General features: G+C 31.4%; 1 protein-coding gene across 1 annotated transcript; it reads left to right on the forward strand.

Moving 5' to 3' along the window:
- Positions 1 to 385: 385 nt before the first annotated feature.
- LOC134271185 (uncharacterized) lies at positions 386 to 9692 on the forward strand (the record flags this gene model as incomplete). Its single annotated transcript, XM_062753430.1, has 3 exons — positions 386 to 487; positions 921 to 1048; positions 9407 to 9692. Coding segments are annotated over 3 exons (429 nt in total), but the record flags the coding sequence as incomplete, so codon positions are not given.
- Positions 9693 to 11530: the final 1838 nt, after the last annotated feature.

Raw genomic sequence — 11530 nt, forward strand, 5'->3', positions numbered from 1 at the left:
AAAAAACAGCGAATTTACTTATTACCTTTGTAATAACTTGACATAAATATGTAAACAATTGATGTATTCAACAACATTAAGATAATCATGTTTCTCTATTATTATTTTTGTACTGTTTATGTATTGTTGTTATTTATAAAAATCCTGAATAAAATCTTATTACACAAAAAAAAAATTAATGAATGTATGAAAGGATCATCTGTTCTGTTTCTTGTTAAGATATTCTGTTATTCTTAAGCTTTGCAATTATCATTAAAATAAATGAACTTTATACTTAAAAGTATTGCCTATTCATGAAACACACTTGTTCTCCGAGTTTGTTGAAATAAGTTTTTCTTGCCATACTTTAATCCACTAACTGAATCTTTTTTTTCAGATACTATAGTATGGATCTGTGAATAGTGTGCGGACTCTACCAGAAAAATTCTGTGCTTTTGTAAATTTTAAAACAAAGGAGGCTGCAGGGAAAGCCATGCAAAGTTTACAGGTGAATTTCCCTCATTTCTCTTGTAAGAGTGATCCGTTTACGGGTGAATTTCCCCCATTTTTATTGTAAGGGTGATCAGTTTACGGGTGAATTTCTCCTTTTTCCCTGAAAAAAGTGCTCAATTTGTAGGTGAAATTCATACAGTTCTATGGTGTTAAAAAATGAGTTTACAGGTGAATATCCACATTTCTCTGGTGAAGTTGATCAGTTTTCCTGTGCATATATGTAAAAGTTTAGGAAAATTGGTGAAACCTTTTATGTATGGAAGTGGTACTTTCTCATGCAAACTCATATTTTATACAAAGTCTAATTGAAAGTGATAAAAGTCCATCATGAACAACTCAGAAAAAATGTCTCACTTTTCAGTGTTAATGTTTAAAGAAGGTCTCTTCTCTAGAAACTTAATGTTAATTATTAATTTCAATTAATTTAGGGGGCAGAGTGTGGAGGCCAGAAGTTACTGATAAAGTTCCCTGACAACCCTATAGTAAATAGTGGTACACTTACCATACGGAAAACCCCTAGTACCAGTCGCCCACAGCAGAGACAGACCTTTGTAGGGTGAGTCATTACAGAGAGGGGATATATACTCAACCAAACAATAGGGTTATAGAGGCTTAAAGCGGGGAGGGGCATATAGACTCAACCAAACAATAGCTAGGGTTATACATGTGTATACTGTATTTTATTCTAGAGAGGTATATGTTAGCTTTTGATTCAAAACCCAAATCAAATACATGTATATTATTTGATATATTTAATTTTTTCTCAGCTCTTTATGCATGCATACACATTCAGAAAACAGTTAAATGTTGGCATCTCAAAAATTGATGCCTTGAATACCATCAATATGTTAAAAGTAATTCTTCCAACTTGCTTCGTGGTATTCATTACATTGAGGTTTGATATACAAATGTTTATCTTTGTATCAAATATAAGGCTCATTGTTCTAGTCCTGAGGAATTTAGATGTAGATTTTAAGTGTGTCCATATCACTTTGTTGTCACAGTACATGGATAGTATATATAATCCTGCTGAAACACTGCCCTCCTACTATTTCCCTGTGTAAAACCAGGACGTGCATGATTTCGTAGCCAGATCATTTTGCATCATTTAATTCAATTAGTTGTGGTGGAAGTTTATCGAATTTAAGAGATTAAATATGGTAATATTTATAAAAATGACATAATTTAAAGTCATTTGAATAAATTGTGTCTTTTATTATCCTTTCATTCAAAATCTGCATCATTGCTTTCTGATTGCAATAAATTATTAAAGGTAATATGTAGAGATTAGGGTTGGGTTAGGGGTCAAAAGGATTTTCACATGCACACGTCCAGGAATTGAATTGACAACTTTGAAGAGTGCAAAAACAGGAAATTCCTAATCAAAGCTGAATTTCATTAGATTTTAATGCTTTATTTCAAAGGAAAAGTTTGATTGCATCATAAGCAATAAATGTTTATGATTCTTACATAGTCACTGTCATCCTCAGTCAAGACAGGGTTGTCATTACCTTGTCAACTTGTTATTCTTTCCAGTGACTTCAAAATATAGGAATCATTTTGCTTTATATGGTTTTCTATAATACTTCATTTTACATGTATCTGGGCTTGGAGATTCCATAAGTTGTTAAGACTTTAATTCAGAAAGTATTGATTTGTCATCATCATGCAGTCTCCATCAGGAGCTACTCACAGCTGAATAGTAAAGAATACAAAATCTCAGTCCAATACTGTGGAATCATCATTGTTCGTGGGGGACCAATGTTCGTGGGTAACCCTGACCCACGAATTTACATCCCCACGAACGTATATACAAACATATTTTTATTATTTGTTAAAAGTTGCGATTACACAGACTATTTTATATCGTAAAATAACCGTTTCCCTTGTGTACGTGTGATCGCACATAAAGAAGACAATTTGTATTTGGTTATTGACACAAAACCAAAATTTAAAAAAAAAATATTATAAGTATCAAAGGCATCGATAACCACAATCTATTTAAAATTAAATGTTAGATCCGCTCGCATACTAGCTACACTATCTACATTATAGTCCATCACGCTCAAATGACCCTTTGATGAGGTCAATTTTCAGTGTGATTTTGAAATGGGTGCTAATTAGCTTTATACTGTGACATCAAGGCTGTTCTTTGTTGGTGCAAGCCACCGGTATATATTTGTGTTCACAAGAGAGATAACTTAAATAAGCAACATTGACGGGGCTATCCTTCTTTATTTTTGATTCCACAGTATTATTTTACGATAAGATTTACTGTAAATTCACATATTTTCGCGGATTAAAATTTTTGTTGTTTGAGGAAAATATATTGGTTCATGGGGATTTGATTTCGTGGTTGAAGAATTGTTCATTAGTAATATATGAGAAAAATTGCATTTCGTGGTGGACATTCAAAACCATGAAAATTAAACCCCCACAAGAATTAGTGATTTCACAGTATTGTGACAATAGTGTGCCATAAAGAAGTAATCAAGAATGCAAAAAGAAAGCAAATTATGGAATTGATGACTTACTATTTACCTCAGTACTTTGAGATTCTGGAATTTGTGACTACCATTAGCAATAGGATCAAAGATTAAGGTAGTCATTGGCATGCTAAGGGTGATATGATAAAAAGGTCCAAACTTGCACATTTTTAAATCCCTTTTTTAAGAATCACTTCTAAGTTTATCTGAAGCAAAGGATCCAGGGAGCTTGTCTTGCATATGCTCTTATGTTAACTAGTACACATAAATTATATCTGTCAAAAACTTTTCATGCTCATTTTATTCTTTGCAATCATATCAAGGAAAGGCAATTTAATGAGAACTTACCACAAACAAAAGATGTTGGTTTTTTGATGTCACATGTCATTACAAACTATTTGATCCTGAAATAAATAAATTTGTATTCAACCTTCATTTATATTTTCATTTAGAACATCTCGGAAATTTCACATAAAATGGTAAGAAAGTCTTTTTGATCACTTCATTCTCAAGTTTTTTCCTAATCAATGTTCTTTTTTCTTATCGGTGTCATTGGAAGTGGCTTGTTGTCGAACATTGAAGAATTTTCATCGCTTTCATCCTACAAAGTTTGAAGTCAGGGGGATATTTACAGTGTCAAAATATTGAAAATGAGGATAAAGAAATTTTAGAACTGCAGCACACGAAGTAGCAATAGATCTAAGGTTCAACTAATGCTTTTTGTCTTGCAATCTACTATGGCTTTAGATGCATGTTATGTGGCTTATTTGCATTTGCCCAAGGAGCTGTGTAATGCCTGTCAATGGAACTTGTCATGTCTCCAGGCAAAATGTGGCTCTCATCATGCTTGGCTATTAAATGTTTAATTATTTCTTTCCTTAAATTTTTTGTGACGAATTGAATTTTTTTCTACTCAAAAACTTAGCGTATGTTAAAGTAATTGTAATTTTGATTAGAAACAATCCACTTCCATTTTTTTCATGAATCACTGGTAAATATCTAGGTCGGTGCATCTGCTTTCTTTAATTTGCTATCTACAGGGTGTAACAAAAATATATTCCCATTGTGCTTGTTAAAAAGATGAGCACCTTTTGAAAATTTAGATTTGACTTGAGTTTTAGTCTACAAGGGAATGACACAGGTATATCTGCTATGGAGATAAGCATCATGTCTCGGTTTAATTTATTGTAATGTGAACCTAAATATGACGTATGGGTACAAAATGTTTCAGAAGTATGTAAATAATCTGATGAAGAATGATGAAGAGAATAATTCTTTAGCAATACATATATTTGTATGAGTGATGGTATCATAATTTCATTGCAATGTTTGTCTGTGTACAGTTGATTCAATGATTGTCAGGGACTTCTACAAACAGTGCATATGTAAATCTAACACAGATTTTGTTATCGTACATATAAAACATGTTTTCAAAATAAATAAATGAATAAAATTTGCTATTACATTAAAAGAAAAAAATGATAACTTAGGAAAATGGTTTATATTTTGTATACTTTTTATAGAATATTTATCAGTATGCATATATTTATTCAATGTGCATGTTTATTGTCTTTTTTTTTTAATTACAAGAAATGGGTGCTAATTAGCTTTATACTGTGACATCAAGGCTGTTCTTTGTTGGTGCAAGCCACCGGTATATATTTGTGTTCACAAGAGAGATAACTTAAATAAGCAACATTGACGGGGCTATCCTTCTTTATTTTTGATTCCACAGTATTATTTTACGATAAGATTTACTGTAAATTCACATATTTTCGCGGATTAAAATTTTTGTTGTTTGAGGAAAATATATTGGTTCATGGGGATTTGATTTCGTGGTTGAAGAATTGTTCATTAGTAATATATGAGAAAAATTGCATTTCGTGGTGGACATTCAAAACCATGAAAATTAAACCCCCACAAGAATTAGTGATTTCACAGTATTGTGACAATAGTGTGCCATAAAGAAGTAATCAAGAATGCAAAAAGAAAGCAAATTATGGAATTGATGACTTACTATTTACCTCAGTACTTTGAGATTCTGGAATTTGTGACTACCATTAGCAATAGGATCAAAGATTAAGGTAGTCATTGGCATGCTAAGGGTGATATGATAAAAAGGTCCAAACTTGCACATTTTTAAATCCCTTTTTTAAGAATCACTTCTAAGTTTATCTGAAGCAAAGGATCCAGGGAGCTTGTCTTGCATATGCTCTTATGTTAACTAGTACACATAAATTATATCTGTCAAAAACTTTTCATGCTCATTTTATTCTTTGCAATCATATCAAGGAAAGGCAATTTAATGAGAACTTACCACAAACAAAAGATGTTGGTTTTTTGATGTCACATGTCATTACAAACTATTTGATCCTGAAATAAATAAATTTGTATTCAACCTTCATTTATATTTTCATTTAGAACATCTCGGAAATTTCACATAAAATGGTAAGAAAGTCTTTTTGATCACTTCATTCTCAAGTTTTTTCCTAATCAATGTTCTTTTTTCTTATCGGTGTCATTGGAAGTGGCTTGTTGTCGAACATTGAAGAATTTTCATCGCTTTCATCCTACAAAGTTTGAAGTCAGGGGGATATTTACAGTGTCAAAATATTGAAAATGAGGATAAAGAAATTTTAGAACTGCAGCACACGAAGTAGCAATAGATCTAAGGTTCAACTAATGCTTTTTGTCTTGCAATCTACTATGGCTTTAGATGCATGTTATGTGGCTTATTTGCATTTGCCCAAGGAGCTGTGTAATGCCTGTCAATGGAACTTGTCATGTCTCCAGGCACAATGTGGCTCTCATCATGCTTGGCTATTTAATGTTTAATTATTTCTTTCCTTAAATTATTTGTAAGGAATTGAATTTTTTTTTACTCAAAAACTCAGCGTATGTTAAAGTAATTGTAATTTTGATTAGAAACAATCCACTTCCATTTTTTTCATGAATCACTGGTAAATATCTAGGACGGTGCATCTGCTTTCTTTAATTTGCTATCTACAGGGGGTAACAAAAATATATTCCCATTGTGCTTGTTAAAACAATGACCACCTTTTGATAATTAAGATTTTACTTGAGTTTTTAGTCTGCAAGGGGACAACACAGGTATATCTGCTATGGAGATAAGCATCATGTCTCGGTTTAATTTATTGTAATGTGAGCCTAAATATGACGTATGAGTACAAAATGTTTCAGAAGTAAATGTGAATAATCTGATGAAGAATGATGAAGAGTTTAATTCTTTAGCATTACATGTATTTGTATAAATCTGAGTGTTGGTATCATAATTTCATTGCAATGTTTGTCTGTGTACAGTTGATTCAATGATTGTCAGAGGACTTCTACAAACAGTGCATATGAAAATCTAACACAGATTTGATATCATACATATAAAACATATTTTAAAAAAAATTAATAAATAAATAAAATTTGCTATCACAGTAAAAGATTAAAAATGATAACTTAGGGGAAATGGTTTATATTTTGTATAATTTTTATACAGCATTTATCAGTATACATATATTTATTCAATGTGCATGTTTATTGTCTTTTTTTTTTAATTACAAGAAATGGGTGCTAATTAGCTTTATACTGTGACATCAAGGCTGTTCTTTGTTGGTGCAAGCCACCGGTATATATTTGTGTTCACAAGAGAGATAACTTAAATAAGCAACATTGACGGGGCTATCCTTCTTTATTTTTGATTCCACAGTATTATTTTACGATAAGATTTACTGTAAATTCACATATTTTCGCGGATTAAAATTTTTGTTGTTTGAGGAAAATATATTGGTTCATGGGGATTTGATTTCGTGGTTGAAGAATTGTTCATTAGTAATATATGAGAAAAATTGCATTTCGTGGTGGACATTCAAAACCATGAAAATTAAACCCCCACAAGAATTAGTGATTTCACAGTATTGTGACAATAGTGTGCCATAAAGAAGTAATCAAGAATGCAAAAAGAAAGCAAATTATGGAATTGATGACTTACTATTTACCTCAGTACTTTGAGATTCTGGAATTTGTGACTACCATTAGCAATAGGATCAAAGATTAAGGTAGTCATTGGCATGCTAAGGGTGATATGATAAAAAGGTCCAAACTTGCACATTTTTAAATCCCTTTTTTAAGAATCACTTCTAAGTTTATCTGAAGCAAAGGATCCAGGGAGCTTGTCTTGCATATGCTCTTATGTTAACTAGTACACATAAATTATATCTGTCAAAAACTTTTCATGCTCATTTTATTCTTTGCAATCATATCAAGGAAAGGCAATTTAATGAGAACTTACCACAAACAAAAGATGTTGGTTTTTTGATGTCACATGTCATTACAAACTATTTGATCCTGAAATAAATAAATTTGTATTCAACCTTCATTTATATTTTCATTTAGAACATCTCGGAAATTTCACATAAAATGGTAAGAAAGTCTTTTTGATCACTTCATTCTCAAGTTTTTTCCTAATCAATGTTCTTTTTTCTTATCGGTGTCATTGGAAGTGGCTTGTTGTCGAACATTGAAGAATTTTCATCGCTTTCATCCTACAAAGTTTGAAGTCAGGGGGATATTTACAGTGTCAAAATATTGAAAATGAGGATAAAGAAATTTTAGAACTGCAGCACACGAAGTAGCAATAGATCTAAGGTTCAACTAATGCTTTTTGTCTTGCAATCTACTATGGCTTTAGATGCATGTTATGTGGCTTATTTGCATTTGCCCAAGGAGCTGTGTAATGCCTGTCAATGGAACTTGTCATGTCTCCAGGCAAAATGTGGCTCTCATCATGCTTGGCTATTAAATGTTTAATTATTTCTTTCCTTAAATTTTTTGTGACGAATTGAATTTTTTTCTACTCAAAAACTTAGCGTATGTTAAAGTAATTGTAATTTTGATTAGAAACAATCCACTTCCATTTTTTTCATGAATCACTGGTAAATATCTAGGACGGTGCATCTGCTTTCTTTAATTTGCTATCTACAGGGGGTAACAAAAATATATTCCCATTGTGCTTGTTAAAACAATGACCACCTTTTGATAATTAAGATTTTACTTGAGTTTTTAGTCTGCAAGGGGACAACACAGGTATATCTGCTATGGAGATAAGCATCATGTCTCGGTTTAATTTATTGTAATGTGAGCCTAAATATGACGTATGAGTACAAAATGTTTCAGAAGTAAATGTGAATAATCTGATGAAGAATGATGAAGAGTTTAATTCTTTAGCATTACATGTATTTGTATAAATCTGAGTGTTGGTATCATAATTTCATTGCAATGTTTGTCTGTGTACAGTTGATTCAATGATTGTCAGAGGACTTCTACAAACAGTGCATATGAAAATCTAACACAGATTTGATATCATACATATAAAACATATTTTAAAAAAAATTAATAAATAAATAAAATTTGCTATCACAGTAAAAGATTAAAAATGATAACTTAGGGGAAATGGTTTATATTTTGTATAATTTTTATACAGCATTTATCAGTATACATATATTTATTCAATGTGCATGTTTATTGTCTTTTTTTTTTAATTACAAGAAATCTTCTTTCTTTGTGGTAAAACGACTTTGTCCAAAAATGTTGTGTTTGTCATTGTAAAATTTAAAGATTTCTTTTCATCATTTTGATCTTTTATCAGCCATAACTTTAAATCAGTGTGCCTGACATGAATTTCAAATTCAAAATTCTAAGAAAGATAACCCTCGGTACGACTGAAGAGGTACAAAGGGGGGTAATGAATGCACAGATTCATTTATTAGACAATATAGATGGATCATGTGACACACAAGTATGAAATAAAGCTTGTAAGAAAAGTGACCATTGTAAAATTAACCATCATTGTAGCAATATTGTATCATAAAACCTTTGTTCAACAGTTGTCAAAGAAAAAGGAACCAATAGGCCCTAGAATCGAAGGCAGGTTACAGGAAGGTTTCTGTTGACTTTCTTTGAATGAATTGTGTTGAGGTTTTTCAAGAAACTAGAAAGTGTACAATTGATTCATAGGTTTTCCAAATAAGTTTGTAAATTATTTTCTTTGTCAGTATTTATACTTTGTCGTGAAAGACATCTGTTAAAATATTAACTGAAAAGAAGTACCGGTACCTGAATGAATATACAAAAAGGAATTCTTCAGTACTTGCCCTTGGACAGGTTACCATTGTAAAATTACTTGTCCTACCAAAAAAATTTATGAAAAACAGGAGCACTGCTAAAGTTCATTATATTTCATCTGTGGTTAAACAAAAAACATTTGATCGTATGATTTTTGTACACTGGGAAAAGGACTTGTTCAGAGATAGGTACCACTTATCAGATAATTTTCCCGCCAATCAAAATAGGTTGTTCTGGGCGTCGGGCCATGCTATTTGTCTAGCCCTGTGTAGAGAGTGTTCTCTCTATATTTCCAGAAAAGCGGTTGCTGCCCAATATCAGAACTCTACAGCAGTGAACATTACAGCAGTGGACCAGAAGAACACCACGTGGCCTGTGAACGGGTACAAATGTTATTTCTGGAGAACCACTGGGTGTTCCTTCGGGGACAAATGTCGCAATAAACACTTATCCTCCAGCAAAGGAGTGGACAAAAAACCATGGCAGAAAACGTAGCAAAACTAGCGTCAAGTTCTAAATACAATTTACAATACCAGGTTGTCTTTCTCTAGGTGCTTAGTAGGTTACGATAAATTTTTGGGAGATTTTTTTTATAGAAAGGTCAAGATAAATTCATAGTATACATGTACTTGCTACCAGTATGTGTTTTTAAATGTTTTAGATAAACATGCATAATGGAAGACATGTAAATAAGTTCAGGGACTTTTTAAAATTGTTTTATATCAAAATTACTAGAACAACAACAGCAAATTTCTTGATATTCAAGAAGTCAAAATTGAATCATTCTTCTTGCAGTTGAGACAGTAGATCTATACCATTTTGGTACACAGCACTAAGTTCACCTATACACAATGAAAGAAATCTCCATTGCAACTTAAATTGAAATCTGAAAAATTATTTTTCTGAGATCTGAAAAAGCATTTTATTTTGGGTTTCCTGGAATTGTTATTGTTTGTATTATTTTGTTCCTGAACCACAGGAACACATTAGTACTGTATACTAAGACAAGGTAATGTATACAAAATATTTTATTGGCAAAGTTTGTATTGAAAACAGGACAAAGGTTCTCTCAATAACTAGTCACATGTTTATAGCAATATTTAGTATTACACATGTATTTGTAAACTAGAGTTATCCTAGATTTGTCCTCTCCTGGCTTGAGGTCAGGCAGCATTAAGAAACTGGTCAATCTTGTTTTCTATGATATTGTTGACTTTTTTTGTATGAAGGGCATTATGCAGCCAAAAACATGACTTTGTTTAATGTTTCTGAACACCCAGTATTGCTTCAATATTTGCATGGTACAAAGTTTTTTATATGATGTAGTTAGTAGCAGTATTTTAAAAAAATCTTTTAAGGAGTTAATATACAGGCATTGTACCTGTTTTTTTTTCCTGCTGTATTTTTTTTTCTCAAGAAAATGTAGATTTTCAAAGGACTGGTTATTGAATGTTTTTTGGGGTGGGGAGCTTGGGAAAAAAAACCGATTGAATGGAAATGTGTCCTCATTTAGATATTGCCTGATGATGATTTTATTAACGGTACGTTATGTGATTTGGCTTCTATTTTAGGTCGCAATCTCCGATTTCTATTTTTCGTAACTGTAGAATAGCATTGTTCATATAATGTCTCTAAATAACGATGGTGATGTTGACATTCAGTGATACAAGTGTACAGATATGCTTCCTTCTTACAAATGTTTAAATGTGATAAATTCTGTTACCTGAAAATGAATGAGCTCCACGTTTTGTGTATTCCGTTTATCCACGGAGGAAAATTATCTCAGAATTATTTTAATATGCATTTATGCTTTTCATAGAACTTTTTAACTTACTTTATGAACATACCTCTTTCTTTTCAAGAATGTGCATTTATTTACTTAGTTCATTCTGTAAATTAGAGTGTGAAAATATCTATGCTTGCAATTCAAAAACAGAAATAGCTTGCTACGCTTATAAAACTACAGATCTGTTTAAAGTTATAAATTTAATTACTGTTTCAGCTTGAATTAAAAAATTTAATATGAGGACATAATCTCATAGTGATATTTACAGACTGTCACAAATTGTATTCCGTTATGTGTAAACATGCACAAAGGGTATAAAATGATTAACTGTATTTACTTGTTGTTGAATTTGAAATGAAACTTTAATTCATCAGAACTATATCTTTAAACAATCAAGATTTTGATAACTTCAATGATACATATCTCATTTTTTTTAGAACATACATTATCACTGCAACTAGCAAGTCACAGATTTCAAGACAGAAGTTTTGTAATTGTTCCAATTCAATTGACAAAAGAAATTTTGTTATATTTTGTAGATAAATGTATAACAATATGCTATTTTCAAAATTCTTTTTAAATTCTTTTCATTTTTGAAGTCAGATAATTGTATAAATCGTAACACAGTACAAAT

The sequence above is a fragment of the Saccostrea cucullata genome, unplaced genomic scaffold, assembly GCF_032062105.1.
Source record: "Saccostrea cucullata isolate Sc308-1 unplaced genomic scaffold, CSIRO_AGI_Scuc_v1 ctg8648, whole genome shotgun sequence".
Lineage (NCBI taxonomy): Eukaryota > Metazoa > Mollusca > Bivalvia > Ostreida > Ostreidae > Saccostrea > Saccostrea cuccullata.